Raw genomic sequence first — 15851 nt, 5'->3', positions numbered from 1 at the left:
TAATCTATGCTTAGTAGGGCTGCACGATTTGGGAAAATGTCATATTGCCATTATTGAGCCAATATTGCAATTGCGATTTGCGACTCCGATATAATAAAATGGTTTCATGAGTCCAACTTGCTTGGTTCTAAAGTAAAATGCACACACAGATTAATGTTTATTTCTCAACTCAAACTAAAAACAACAACAACAACAATAAATGATTGATAACACCTATAATGATCAATAAACCATCAACCAAACCAACATTACAGTGATTCCATCAATTGAAAGCCATCAACTTTTTAAAAAATTATTAGGCTTAAAAAAAATATATAACAGCTTTTAAATTAAGTGAACTTCAAACAATCCCCACATAAACCCATAATAAAAAACATATTTACCTGTGCCCTTCCTGTCTTAACAGGTACAGAAATTGAATAAAGTTATCAAACAGTCTGCGCTGCCTGAATCATAAATTATATATATAATAATCCTTATTAAAGCTACAAAAGTTCTTTACTCAAGATCAGTGAGTAATTTTCTAATTTCCCTTTGTTCTTTTAACTTTACTGAAAGAACGCTTTATTCGCTGCTGGCCCTTTAAGAGCACCCGTTGCCGAGACGCGGATCTCACACACGCCTCATAGCACAACTCTTTTTATCCATAGACTTTTCTTATGTTATGAAGATACTAGACAAAACCACATTTTGGCATAATTGTGTGTGCTATTGTTCGTTCAAGCTCGAAAGAGAACTGTTTATTCTGGGCTGGCACACGGTCAGTGCATGCGCATTATGCGCGTCTCATCTATTCTAATCTAGGGCACTCACAGGCAGCTTTTCACTTCTTGTCGTGCAAAATGCGAAAAGGCATTTGAACCAATAAGAGGGGGATCTTGTAACACTAGTCAAAGGATGACAAAAAAGAAGAGATGCTGCGCTAATAGCCCTACTTTGTTTATTTCATATAAAATCGCGGCATTTTGCGTTATATAATTGCATAGGTTTGAGATCAATATTACGACTGCGATATAATTAATCGTGCAGCACTAATGCTTAGTGTATTCTAAAGGGCAATAAACTCCACTCCAGCAAGATAGTCATTTTATGCAAATCATAGACCTTTATGCCTTATCTACAAATAAAGTATAATATTGGGAACATTGATCTTGTGTCGTCGTGTTACTGTCGCAACCGAACGCGACGCGCTAATGCTGATGCATGGAGAATGACTGAGGCGAGATGACTTTCCGTTAACTTTAACTTAGAGACTAAAATATTAATTTTACCACACATTAAGCTATTGAATGACTTTAGAAGTCTTGGAATATAGTGTGAAAACTTGATTGTGCTTTACAGTTTTTTATGCCTTTAGTGGGGCTTAACAAAATAACACAATATGCAGAATGTCGGACGTCACTTATAGGCTAAACTGTTTTTATAGATAAAACTATTTACATTCGGCAGTCATGAAAACAAATCTCAGATAACGGTTGACTAGGTAACAATGTGTAATTTTGCGCCGGAGTTCTCCTTTAACTTACATTAGCTAGCTAACTACGAACGAGCTAACCAGATAACATTAACAAATTGACAAGCACTTACTGGGCAGAATATGGCTCTTCAAATGACGGACGAAATTGGAGGTTGTCATCTGACTGTCCGCGATCTTAACGTTGCATGTCTTGCAAAGCGCTGTTCTTTTGCCATCTTGTTGTAAGAAATTCTTGAATCCAAAAGCGACGACGACCCTCGTTATCCCTCCGGCTGACATGTTGATGTGATCTGATGTAAGTGGGCGTGGTGTGCGCGTAAGGTATGAGAAGGCATGACTGATGATCTCTGATCCAGTCATGACAGCGCTATTCTCAGCCTGCGCTCCAGCTGGATCAACTTTTTTTTTTTTTACATAATTTATATATTTTATATTCAAACTGAAAACATGATGTGATTAACACTCAAGTCATATTATTACATGCAAGTGTGTTTGATTTATGGACCAAATTTTCAGATCAAGTTTATGGACCAAGTTAATTTAATTAATAAACTAATTATATAAAACTATTAATGCACTACAATTAAACTGGTTATATGCCTTTACTTATAAAAAAATAAAAAACTTATTTAAAAAAATACCAGGCTTAAGGCATTTATTTTTTATGCAGGCCATACACACAGGAGTGAAATGGTTAATACCCCTCCCCCTACAAACACACACACATACACAGACAGGCAAAGACAGCAGGCTCAGATTGAGCAAGACCACATTCAAACAAACATATCTGACTTTCTGTGGGTCCTAGCTAATGAGTGTCAATTAGAAAGTTGTCCGGCTCGAGGAGTACAATATACATACCGATTTTTGTAACTGTAGATAAAACTAACAACCCCACTTTTGTCAAAAGGTGGCGCTACTGAGCCCTCACCACGCCCGTTTCTGAAACTTTGCACGTGTCTACTGGCTAATAAATGTGATGTGTCTGTCGAGTTTCATGCAATTTCAAGCATGCTAAGGGTCTCAAAAGCATCCTAAAAGAATGGTAACGTTTGATGCGTCGCCACGGCAACAGTTTCAAAGATATCAAGAATCCATTCACAGGTCTACATCTGCCGTATGTTTACATTATACAGATGACGTTTGAAGCAAATCGGGTAAAAATAAAAGGGTGATATCAAAGCATTTTGAAAGTGACACACTTCCTGCTGCCAGTTGGTGGCGCTATAACTTTGACTCACAATAGTCACATCCATGTGATCGTCCTCTTACAGCGAACACACTGCTGAAGTTTCATCAAGATCAGTTAATGTATGCTGAAGTTATAACACACTTCCTGGTTCACATTTCTCGCCATGATTTCGTTTCCTCGCCACGGCCAAACCGTTCGAGATATCAAAAATCCCCTCGCAAACTTTCATCCTCAATGTCTTGACTTCATGCTGACCGAGTTTTGTCGAATTTGGATCAAAGCTCTAGGAGGAGTATTTAACATTCCATTGCAAGCGTTTTACAAACAAACCTCAATAGCCCACTTCCTGTTGGGCTGGGGTAAAAAGTAAAAGCGCGAGGTATAGATGAAACTATGAGATCAACATGTGCACAGAGTTTCATATTATTACATACAAACGTGTTTGAGTTATGGACCAAGTGTTCGTACCCCGTTCCAGGGGGCGCTGACGAGCCGCCCTGCCACGCCCGGGTACCAGCTTCAGCCCGGCTCTGATGGCCGCGGGTTCTGACCCATGTGCAAAGTTTCAAGAGTTTTCGAGCACGTTAAGGGCCCCAAAAATGCCCAAAAGGTTACAAAATAATAATAATAAATAATCCTTAGGAAAACAATAGGGCCTTCGCCCTTTCAGGGCTTGGGCCCTAACTATGTATTTAATCACGTGAAAATTCTCACCATTAACAACATATATAAGATCTCATTAAACAACAAATTAAACACAATGTACTATTGTATACTATGTAATACGCCATGTCACGCTGAGTGGTATTTACAACAGTAACGTTAAATTTAAGTACTCCACAGCAACTCTAGGGGTCGCTGTTTAACAAAAACTTTAAGCACAAACAACTGAACAACAACTGAAATACTCAAATTTCCAAACCAACAAAAAGTGATGTAAGCTATAAGAATGCAGTGAGAATGCCCCAAAAATGTATTGAGACAAAAAAAGGCCCCTGTATGAGTTTTTGTCTTTTATATTTATATCAGGGATCGGCAACTTAGTGCCAGTCACTGGCAATGTGACAATCCTTTAATAAAGACATTTATAAACATTTATATTTATTTTGGTTTTGTAGCTATTGCTGGAATGACATTCATAAAATGAAATGAATGATTCAGAAAGTTATGTTGTAACCTTATGCAGACTGATCTCATGAAGTAGCGTGTGTATGACACGCCAATTCGTATTTCCATTTTTGCCGTGCTATCAAGACGCATAATCGCCTTTCAGCGTGTTTATGAACGCCGTTGACTATATAAATATATGACTTACCTCAACCCCGTCCCTAAACCTAACCGTCACTGGGGTTAATGGCATTTATAACTGTTCCCTTACCATCCTAGGTAAAAAAAAGATATGACTTACCTCAACCCCATCCCTAAACTTAACCGTCACTGGGGTTAATGGCATTTATGACTGGAGATTTGACTGCGTGTTCAGACACGCGGAATGACGCGGACGTTAATGGCGTAGACATATACGCATACACGCGGATACACGAGGATAGCTCAAAATGCGTGGAGATAACACGCCACCTGACTCGAAAGTGGCGTATATGTTTACGCAAAAGTCATGATGTCATGTTGCCTTATGTTATCTCCCTTCCTTAACAATGGACAGAGCAACACAGAGTGCCAGTCAGTGTCACATGTATTCAAATTTCTCATAGATATCACACAAACTCATGCAAACATACACACAAAGCCAAAATAAAAACTATAATGTGGTGTTGAACATTCATAAAATACATTTGACAAATTTTACTATTTGCATTTACTAAAGTCACTAAAGTGCTGATTGTGATCGAAGCCTATTGGCGGAGAGGTTTACCTTTAGTACACTGGGGACATCTGTAATTTGCTGATTGGTAATGTTTTAGATACATGGTCAAGGAAAGAATAAAAGAAGACAATTACCAATAATCTTTTTTTCTCTCTCTCTGGGCTTTCTGAGTCTCCCGGCCACCAACACCAGATGCCCAAATCAACCGGACTACCATCCATTTCCCCCTTCCATTTCCAACTTTCTTCAAGAAATAATTCTCCAAAATTCACAGCTGTGGCGTGGTGGTTCTTGCTCGTGAAAGAAAACAAAATGTCCAAACTAGTTGATTGAATGTTAACATTTAAGGGGTAGCCTATCTATGGTAATAAAATCCCATTCGAACAATGCTTGTGCCATTAGTCAAACGTGGCAGAGGATGGAAATACAAAAAAAATGACCATCTTGATGATAACTCTTTTCAGTCATTCTGCAATCCTACAGTGTGAAACCACCATACAGCACCTTTTCACTCAAAACTTACATAAACAGACTCCTGACATTTAAGGTATAGTGAAATGCAGAGCAAAACATAAATGTGTAAAAAAAGACAAAAAATAAGTAACTACAGTACAAAGTTTAGTTGCAGTAGCAGCACTAAAGTTTTGTAATTGCATTCACATGCTCTCTGTTGTGTAACTGCATTAATGAATGAGGCTAGAACTATATTGCAAATCAATAATACTGTGTTAATATCATCAATCCATGCCACGGTATTCATTAACAACCATTGGCCCTGGAGCCCCCAGTGCACTGCACACTTCAGACGACATCTCAATCAAACACACCTGATTATGGATTCAACTGATCATTAATTCCGAGACCTGGAGTGGGTGTGTCAGATGAGAGAGACGTCCAAAATGTGCACTGCTGAAGAGGGAAAGCCAGGGTTACAAACCGCTCTCACTGCTACAGCCCAGCACTACATTCCTCTGCAGCGTCGTTTTCACTACGAACGTCAGTGAGTGAGCTGTTTATTTGTTGAAGAACATAGTTATAGATCCAAAACAAGACATGAACCGAGGCCATGGCCCACATACAGTCATTTTCGAGCACTCACCTTGCTCATTTACAACTTCCACAATCATTCGCCGCAGAATGAGTCTGGCATGACCTCACTACATGCGTGAAAACGAAATACAATATTTGGCAAAAGCGAGATTTTCCTCTATTTACCGTTAGGTCGGGGATCCAGGCACAGTGTGTGATTCTCTTTACGCAAATCACTGGAAAATGGTGTACGCGCTGTCTTGTCCGTCCACCAAAAAAGCATCAAAATAAGGCAAAAGGAGCCATGTGCTTGTCCGAATGTCTTACCGTTATAGTAGCATTCCTTACGACATTGGATGCGGTTTGCCGTATCTCAGCGGCGCTTCCCGGCTTCAGTAGGCTTTTCGTAAATCTCCGGGTCGATTCCGCTGCCATTTCTTCATCAGTACATTCGGGGCTACAATCTGCAGTGTGTGCCACGAATCCGTAATGTGTTTAATCACGTTGAAATCGAAAGATTGCAAATGCACGTCCTTCGTCTCACTGCTGCTTCCACTCAGCAGCAGCTTTACTACAGCGCGGTGGGCAGGGCTCGGGTTACTCAGCAATCGTACAGACTGGAATTCAGCATTTTAGTAGCATAATTTCCCAAGCATTACCAGTAGAAGGAAGAATAATGCAAACCTTGATAGTGTCGACTCAAGCGATGGATTATAATAGCCTAATTGAGATTAATGTATACATGTGATGGAGACAGATCATCCCGACCAGTCTTGCTTCAACTGATTTCACATCATCAGTGTCAAATGCCGTGCAGATCAAGTGCATACACATTCTTTGACCGAGATTATAATTAATGACGTCCAACATCTTGATATGTTAAATATATGGCTGATTCCTCACGTTGACAGTTTATGCAGGTAAATATATTTTACAGTCCGTATGTATGCATAATAATTGTTTTACTGCGATAATCTCGGTGAGCATATCATTTTAACAACTGTCTTGAAGTGGTGGTGATGGTGGTAGAGGTGCGCGGCGCGTGTGAAAGCATTCATGGACTTTAGCGCCATCGCGCGTCAGCTCCACAAAACAGAACACTATTATTACAATACATAATATTGTGCATTATCGGAGAAACTCTACTATGACGAGAACTCCCACTCACATTAAACTTCCGGGTTCTGAACTGTTGCAGTTCCACTCTGGTTCCATATGAGGGCGCTCACAGGCGGAGTGCAGAATGAATGGAGGTTTTTTTTTATTTATTCTTCAACAACATAAAACAACAAGGTACATTAACACATCTCAGCAAATAACCTCAATTATTCAGCCTACAGTTGAGCATCACAACAGAGGGAAGAAAAAAAACAGACTAGAACAAACAAATAATTAAAAGCAATACAAAAAAAATACAATGAAGGAATTAAATAAATAAATATAACAAGGGACTTTTAAATTAATTTAAACATATCCAAAAGAGAAATCAATTTAAGGGCTTTCTGATTTTTAACTAATTTTAGAGAATTGCACAAGAGATTCACCTCATTCAACCAGGGATTAAAGTTGGGTTTAGATTTAAAGGAAAACTCCACCGTTTTTTTTTTTTGAAATATGGCTTATTCACATTCTTTCCTACATTTAGATATGTGTGCAAATTCATTTTTGTCTCAGTGCATGCATTGTTTTAGTTTGACATGGTCGGCGCTAGCTTAGCTTAGCACAATGAATGGATTCCCTTGTTGCCAGCTAGCATGTCCTGAGTAAAAGTGGTTAAAAAAATAAACAAACCCACGTAATTACTTCTTGTGGCCTGCGTATTCACAACGAGTACAAATAGCGACGCAGATTAACACTCGGCGATTTCCTAGGTAGATATTGACTTGGGACTATATTAGGGGGAAGCACAGGCGAAGCACTGCTGCTAAGGCGAATCACTGCTACATGGGCGCAGAGACGTCACGCAACACATGAAATCGCACGACTTCCGTAAACATACCGGCTTGAATAGTAGCTACCTGACTATTTTCCTAACAGTACATGACTGGCGATGAACATGGCTGATTTTGTGAGAGACGAAGAGGGTGACTTCTCAGACAGTCAAGAGCCAGAGCCATAACGTTACCTATTTGAACCAGAGTTTTCAGAAGAGGAGCTGTGTGCTTTAGAAATCGACCGAGAGGAGGAGGATGTTGCGATCGCTCAACAGCCTGAGGACGAGGATGAGAGCCAACACGAACTGGTGGTGTGAATGTGGGGGAATATGCCAACCTATGCCAACTGAAATAGAGTGTCTGTGCTGTGGCGAGTGGGGCCGATGGCCAGGCTCAATGCGTCAGATAAGACGAGCGTGCCCGCAGTTGTGTCACAGCTAACATCACTGAGGATTTCACGGCACTGACCCTGATCCATCCTGCAGTACTCGTTTTTTTTCCGGTGTTACAGATCAACTGGGGATCATGTTAACTGGAGACGCGCGCGTGCACGCAGATAGATTTACCTGGATTTCCAGCAGATGTTAGACGGCTACAGATTCGTCACAGCGAATTTTCCATTGAGCAGATTTGAAAGCTTTCCATATTATTGGTAAATTAATGTTTGTATCCTCTGTCGCTGCATGTTTCAGACGCCGTTTGAAAAGTTATGTTTTTTCTTCTTCTCAACGTCACGAAACACAGACCACGCCCATATCATTTTGTTACACTCGTTTCAATTGAAATCGTATCTAAATGACAATTGTAAGTGGCTACGTTAAATAAAGTATTTGCATTGTTTTTGCAGTGTGTGTGTGATTATTTTGTGATGCCTAGTTTGTGTCTTAATTTAAATTTAGCCTCAATGCAGTGTGGTTAAAGAAACACGTCAATTTATTTATTTAAACTGAGGAATGAGTTAAATCACATACAACACTCCATAAATGTTGCTTAAGATTGGAGAGAGGTGATGAGCTATAGCTATGCAAATACATAGCATGCAACGTTAACATAACAGCAGTAAAAACAGGTGAAAAAAAAGGCAGGACAAAAACATTACAAGCACGCAGGGCAGCTGTATTTGCCAACAGTGGAAGGTCTACCCACACAGTCCCAATGGTACCACCTTCCACATTCTGTACATTCAATCTAAGGAAGGAAGAGCAAACATTAGAATTTTGTTCACGAGTGGTTTTCAATGCATATTTATACTGTAAATTGTTCTTACCCATTGCACAGTTTGGCCTTTGTCCCTATGATGCTCTCCACATGAACGACAGAGCTGTGAAAGGTTATCTGTAATATGTAGAAGGAGTCATGTCATGCCCAGAAAACTTAAGGTAGTCAAAGCTATACAAATTCAAATTATTATTTCTCACCAGTTTCTCTTAAAAGCCTTTTTGCAATTTCCAGGCGCAGTGAAACCACGCCTTCCTCATTTGAAAATTTAATCTCTTCCTCCATAAGAAGCAGCTCTGCTAGCTGATGTGAGCAGTTATGCCATACATAAATTAGGTTTTATCAATAAAGACTGTAAAAATTCATACAAGTACATATAACTTACTTTGCAAACAAATGCACCACATGATGTGGAATCCTGTTGGGTTGGATGCACAATTGAGTGGCATCCCCACCTGGAAATGTTGAGACCTTTCATCCTGAGGAACAATCTATTAAATAGAAGTGTGCAAATGCACTCATCATTAAGCCGCAATACAAAAATATACAACAGATACAATTTTCATACAATACTTGCCTTGTAGCATCCTTGCACTTAGAAATTGCCGATTCATTAGCACCAAAAGGGTCAATATACATAGATTTTGCCAATTTTGAGGACATTGCCTGAAAAACAAAACAAACATTAAGTGTCAGTAGATAATCTTAAATCTGCATTATGATCTATTCATGCATCTACTTCTGTAGACATTTAGAAAGTTACTTACTATAAATGTCCAATGGTTGTCATTGACACAAACAGCCCCGAATAGAACGTCATAGCTGGATGGATTAAGCTACGAACAATACAATAGCGATTTTAAAAACTGTCAATTTACTTAAACACTTCAGATTGTGTTTAAATGCAAAAACCTTTTTCAAGCCCTTTTGGCTTCCATTCCAGATTGCAGTCATCTGGTATGAATCGATTAAATACGCCCGTTTCATTCCTGACACATTTAATCGGTTTTTAAAAAGATGGTGTAGATAACCATTCACAACCTATTGGCAAAAAGAATCAAAATAAAACAAGGAACCAAAACAAAGGTAACCATATACAATTTGAGAATGCAACCCTACCTCACTTTCCAACCATTTGCCTGGTGCCAGACCCATCAGGTTTTTGGAAAACAATTTGTAGGGGCCCATTTTGCTCCACAGCACATTCTGTTTCTTGCCCTCCCATATATCATGTATCACTAAAATAAGCACAATGAATACAAAGTAAAATTCTGAGCAATGGCACTGTGAAATATAACCGAACCACTTAATTTTTACCTTGTTCGTCTGGATATTTCGACACAGGGAAGGTGTCTGGGGAGCAAGAGTGAGTAGTTGGTGGGCCTGGGTTGTTTTGTGTTTGTGCCATTGTTGCAGGGTGAGGAGAATTTGCAGGGTGAAGAGGATTGGCAGGGTGAGGAGGATTGGCTGATGATGAAGGTGTTGCATGGTGAGGAGGATTGGCAGGGTGAGGAGGATTTGCTGGTGATTGAGGTGTTGCATGGTGAGGAGGATTGGCTGGTGATGGAGGTGTTGCATGGTATGGTATGGTATGGTATACTTTATTGTCCCAATGGGAAATTTGTCTTGGGCTCACAATTACAACCACTGCACCAGACAATTTAAAACAAACACAATACATAAAGAACAAAGAAATACACATTTAAAAACAAGTAGTTAGCCTCACAAATACTGGTGAGGAGGATTTGCTGGTGATGGAGGTGTTGCATGGTGAGGAGGATTTGCTGGTGATGGAGGTGTTGCATGGTGAGGAGGATTGGCTGGTGGTGATTGAGGTTTGGCAGGGTGAGGAGGATTGGCTGGAGGAGCAGGAGGACTGAGAGGGGTTGATGGGATCCATTTTTTTGGAATGTGAGGCTCGGGCTCCACATACTTTATTAAATGATCCAAGTTGAATTTCAACTTTTTCTTTCCTTTGGTTGAAACCACATCAACATTTTTGCCTTCTATGTTAATAATAGTAAATGGACCAAGCATGTCTGGGTCCATTTTTCCACCCTTTCTGTTCTCCTGTCTCACATTCCTAACCAACACTTTATCCCCAGCCATTAAGTTGTCCTCCTGCCCTTTTTCCATCTTTCGCTTCCGTACTTTCTCTTGACTCTTCGTGATGTTCTGTTTGACAACTTCCATTGTCTCCCTCCGATCTCTCAACCCCTCAGCCAGCTGCTCACTTTCAACCATTGCTTCCACCTTTCCATGACAGATCTAAGTAAGACATTCACAATAATTATTCACATCTTTAAAGATCAAGTGTCAGCAAAAAAAAAAAAAAAAAAAAAGCCACAAACCACTAACCTCATAATCTTTTGGTCCCTGACATGGATATCGGGCCTCTCTCCCAAACATTAGATAATATGGGGAAAATTGTGTCGTTAATTGTTTTTTTGTTCTTAGTGCGAACATTGTTGCATTTAGTTGCAGGTGCCAGGTTGATGGATTTTCCCCAACCATTTTTGTCAGGCAAAAACCATTTTTGATTGTTAAAGTCCATTTTTGTCAGGACATTAACAATCAAAAAGAAAATCATGAAATGTTAAAAAACTTCAGAACATGTACCTGTACACATGTAAATTACCTTTGAATTGTGCCATTCATTCTTTCAACAAGGCCATTTGTCTGGGGATGATAAGGAGAACACAGACTCCTGGTGATGCCCAGCCTCTCACACAGGCTAAAATTGACCTTTGAAATAATAAAAACATTTTCAGATATTTCTTATGGTAATATCCATTTATTTTGACTTGATTTGTTAAACCAACCTTGTTGGCAAACTCTCGTCCCTGATCTGTTAACAGACACTGTGGTGCTCCAAATTTGTAAAAAAAAAAAAATGCATCCCGTGACCTCTTCTGCTTTTTTTGTTTTCAAAGGATAGGCTTCAGACCACTTAGTAAAATAGTCCACCATGACGCAAATATATTGGTGCCGATTTTCAGTTGGCGTTAACTTTCCTATAATATCCGTACCAATTAATTCAAGTGGTTCTGTGACCTGAAATAAAAATCAATGTTTTAAACATTCAGGGCTAAGGCTATTAAAAGTTTGTTATATTTGCATTTTTATACATACAACTATAGGATTGTAAGCCGCCTCCTCCTTTAATGTATTTTTCCTAGCCTGACACTGAGGACACTGGGCTATCTGAAAGAAGAGAAGTGGGCCATGACCATTATAATTAAGTTAGATGTAGTAAAAAACAAACAAAAAACTTTTTTTTTTTTTTCACAATTAACTTACCCACTTGCGGATGTCCTGTTCCATGCCAGGCCAGTAAAATCTAAGAATTATGGCATTGTGGGTTTTCTCAACTCCACAATAGCCGCGTTTCCACTTCCGGGCCAGGGCCGGGCCGTGCTAGTGCGTGTCAGGGCCAGTCGCGTTTCCACTGTCACTTCCGGGGCTTGATCGGGGCTTCCTCAGGGCCAACGGCTAGGATTTCTGGCCCGTCGAATACCTTGGGCCAGAGCAGGCCAGCTCGTGCTAGAGGCGTGCTCAAGGTAAAAGGCGGAGTTTATCGGTGATGGAACGTTATTATCTGAAGCAAGATGCACATTTCACTTTTTATTAGGGGTGTCCATGTTTAAAATTGCATAACCGAGTGAAACCTTTTTGCTCGGTTAAGTGGCGTCAATACATATTTGCACAAAACTTTTGCGTTTTTTTTGTGAATGTCAATAAAAAAATATTGTGAAATGACAGCGTTTCCATTAACGATGTTATGCGACTAAAACATCTTTTTTTTTCCTTTCGCGATAAGTCATTCCAAAAATAATGGCAACGAACGTTGGTAGTCTATCAGCCACCGCACTAGACATTATTATTAGCCTATTTATGGACGTGCGTGTTATCCAAGCATTAATGGCAGGGAAAGAGACTCCCTCATTTCTGCTCCGAGGTCTTGATTGTGGCATTTCTTTGAGGTTTTGTCTAGTAGGCTATTCCTTGTATCTTTTATGAATTTTAAAAAAGAACTCTGCCTCGTATTATGTCCAAACGGTCTACTTTTTGTGTTCATTCGTTTCCCCATTTAATCCGTTGGCCTAATTGCAAAATGAAAAATTAACGGTTGTTGTCTTTTGTAAAACGCAAAGTTGAACACCAAAATGTTCATTTGAACGCTAGTTACGCATGTAACTGTGGTTCTGTGAATTCTGGATGACCGCCAGAGGCAGTGTAAACACTATGGATTATCGCAGCGCCAGCTAAGATAGATCGAGAGAATATACCAACAAAGTCACGTGACGTGACGTATGCTGAGCCCTGGAGGTAAAGCTACAGTAAGCTCAGCACTCTACCTCGGTACGCCTTTCTCGCGCATTCTGAGTGACTGAGAACTCTGGCGGTCATCCAGAATTCACAGAACCACAGTTACATGCGTAACTAGCGTTCTGTTTCATTCTTACTGACCGCCAGAGGCAGTGTAAACACTATGGATGACACATACCAACATAGTCATGAGGAATGCCACCCACCTGATGAATCAAGGCTGCTCCAGAAGAACCGCAGAACTAACGGCATGATGAGCAGCGATGTTGACCTTATAGAACCGGGCAAACGTGCATGGAGTAGCCCAGGTAGTGGCAGTGCAGATGTCCACCAGGGAAACTCCTCTAAAAACAGCCCATGAAGATGAAATGGCCCTAGTGGAATGACAAGTTAGTTTCCAGGGCAGTGGTCTCCCTGCTGCCTTGTAAGCCAGCGTAATGGTCTCTACTATCCAGTTCGACAATCTCTGCTTCGACACTGGAGCACCTTTCTTCACACCACCATAGCAGACAAATAACTGGTCTGACTGTCTAAGTTGAACAGTAGAGTTCACATAACACTTCAATGCCCGAACAGGACACAAAAGTTGGGCACTTGAGTCAGACCCAGAAGAAGTCTGAAAAGAGGCCAGTTCAATGTGCTGATTTATGAACTGAGGAAGAAGGACCTTCGGAAGAAAAGAAGGATTGGGTCGCAGAACCACCGCGGAGTCATCCGGTAACCAACGCAAGCACGGTTCACTAACAGACAATGCGTGCAACTCACTGACTCGTTTCGCAGTAGCAATAGCTAACAAAAAAGAAGTCTTCAAGGACAACCATTTAATGTCAATGCTTTGCAAGGGCTCAAATTGGGGTGAACACAGGAATGCAAGCACGAGTGACAAATCCCACACCGGAAAATGAGGATTCCGAGCAGGGTTTAGACGGCGTGCACCCTTCAGAAAACTGCAGACAAGACTGTGAGAGCCAAGAGAAGAGCCACCAACTGGAACATGATATGCAGAAATTGCAGCAACGTACACTTTCAACGTGGAAGCTGCTTTTCCTTGCTCCAGTAAATGTTGAAGAAAACTTAAGATACTTGGAATATCGCAAGTTGCAGGAACGAGCCCCCGTTCCTCACACCATGCAGAAAAAAGCTTCCAACGGGAAGCATAAATCTGTCGGGTGGAAGAAGCTCTAGCATTAGAGATGGTGTGAATAACAGCAGGGTCACAATGCTCCAGGGAAGAAGCTAACCCAATGGCCAGACCCAAAGCTGCAGATGAGTCGGGTCCGGGTGTCAGACACTGGCCTCCAGCTGAGAGAGGAGGTCCTTCCTGGGGGGGAGCTTCCATGGATTGCCTTTCAGAAGTCTCAGCAATAAAGGAAACCACGGCCTGGCTGGCCAACGTGGTGCCACGAGCAACACTCTGTGCTTGTACAAGGAGATCCTGTGCAGCGTCTCCCATAACAGAGGGATAGGTGGAAACGCATAGAGCAGGCAGTTCGGCCATTCGTGAGACAGCGCATCCTGGCCCAGGGGGCTGGACACTTCTGTCCTTGCGAACCATAAGCGACAGTGGGTGGTCATCTCTGAAGCAAAAAGATCCACTTCTGCTCTTCCAAATCGTAGCCAGATCTCCTGCACTACCTCTGGATGGAGCCTCCATTCTCCTGGATGTATTTGATCCCTGGAAAGAGCATCTGCTATCTGATTGCATGCTCCTGGAATATGATCTGCCCTCAGTGAAGCGAGTCAAGGCTGACACCATGTCAGAATCTCGTGAGTCAGTAGTAGAGACCTGAGGGATCTCGTGCCGCCCTGGTGGTTCAGGTGGAACACTGTAGAGGTATTGTCCGATCGAACAAGAACATGGCGGCCTGTCAGAACCGGCATGAAGTACCTCAGAGCCAGGAACACCGCCCTTAGTTCCAACAGGTTGATATGTTCCGTGGCCTGGATTGGAGTCCAGCGCCCGCAAATACCCCTCCGATTCCAGGTTGCCCCCCCATCCTGTGAGTGAGGCGTCTGTTGTGACCAACTCCCGACGAGAGGGAACAACCCCCAGGGGCACTCCTGCCCTTAGGAACTCTAACTGTCTCCAACGCCTCAACGCACATATGCAACGGTGAGAAATCATCACCAGTCGATGTCGATGTCTGGTGGGATCTAGCCGTAAACTGTTGTTCCATAACTGGAGTGGTCTGAGGTGGAGTAAACCCAGTGGGATCACCACTGTAGCCGCTGTTAACATCCCTAACAGTCGTAGGATCACCTCGTACTGCAGGGACACACCCGGGCGAAAGCGAGCCAAAAGTTGCAGAATGTTCATCACACGTTCCTGAGACAGGGAGGCAGACATTAGACAGGAATTCAGGGTCATTCCTGTGAATGTAGTGGTTTGTGATGGAATCAAACGGCTCTTTTTCTCGTTCACAGAAAAACCCAGCTTCTGCACATGTCTCAGAAGAACTCTGGAATCTTGCACAGCCTGCTGCTCTGTGGGGGCACAGAGAAGCCAGTCGTCCAAGTAAGGGAGGATATGTAGTCCTCTCATCCAAAGAGGGGACAGAGCTGCACTCACACACCTTGTGAAGACGCGAGGAGCAAGGGAAAGGCCGAAGGGTAGCACCTTGAACTGATAAGCTTGATTTTTGAAACTGAAACGCAGAAATTTTCTGTGATGCACAGCAATTGGGATGTGAAAGTATGCATCCTTCAGGTCGACACTTACAAACCAATCGTCTGCCGTCACAGACCGGAGAACATCGGCTGTGCGCAGCATTCGAAAGGGAAGGACCTTCAGGTACAAATTCAGAAGCCTCAAATCGAGAATCGGGCGGAAACCACCGTCCTTCTTTG

General features: G+C 41.7%; 1 protein-coding gene and 1 long non-coding RNA gene across 2 annotated transcripts in view; both read right to left on the bottom strand.

The window, feature by feature from the left end:
• dock10 (dedicator of cytokinesis 10) overlaps positions 1-6276 on the bottom strand; it is a 188844-nt gene extending 182568 nt beyond the window's left edge. Inside the window, exon 1 of the mRNA XM_089120921.1 lies at positions 5851-6276. Coding sequence (XP_088977047.1) covers positions 5851-5958 — 108 coding nt within the window. The 5' untranslated portion in view covers positions 5959-6276. The remainder of the gene's footprint in view (positions 1-5850) is intronic.
• A 2226-nt stretch (positions 6277-8502) lies between these two features.
• LOC120465185 (uncharacterized) lies at positions 8503-8963 on the bottom strand. Its single transcript, XR_005618802.2, has 3 exons — positions 8876-8963; positions 8725-8792; positions 8503-8645 (listed from the first exon to the last, which is right to left on the bottom strand). It is a non-coding gene; the product is annotated as an uncharacterized LOC120465185 (long non-coding RNA).
• Positions 8964-15851: the final 6888 nt, after the last annotated feature.

The sequence above is a fragment of the Pimephales promelas genome, chromosome 16 (genome assembly GCF_988280905.1).
Source record: "Pimephales promelas chromosome 16, fPimPro1.hap1.1, whole genome shotgun sequence".
NCBI classification, from domain to species: domain Eukaryota; kingdom Metazoa; phylum Chordata; class Actinopteri; order Cypriniformes; family Leuciscidae; genus Pimephales; species Pimephales promelas.
This window is presented reverse-complemented; position numbering and strand designations above follow the sequence as displayed.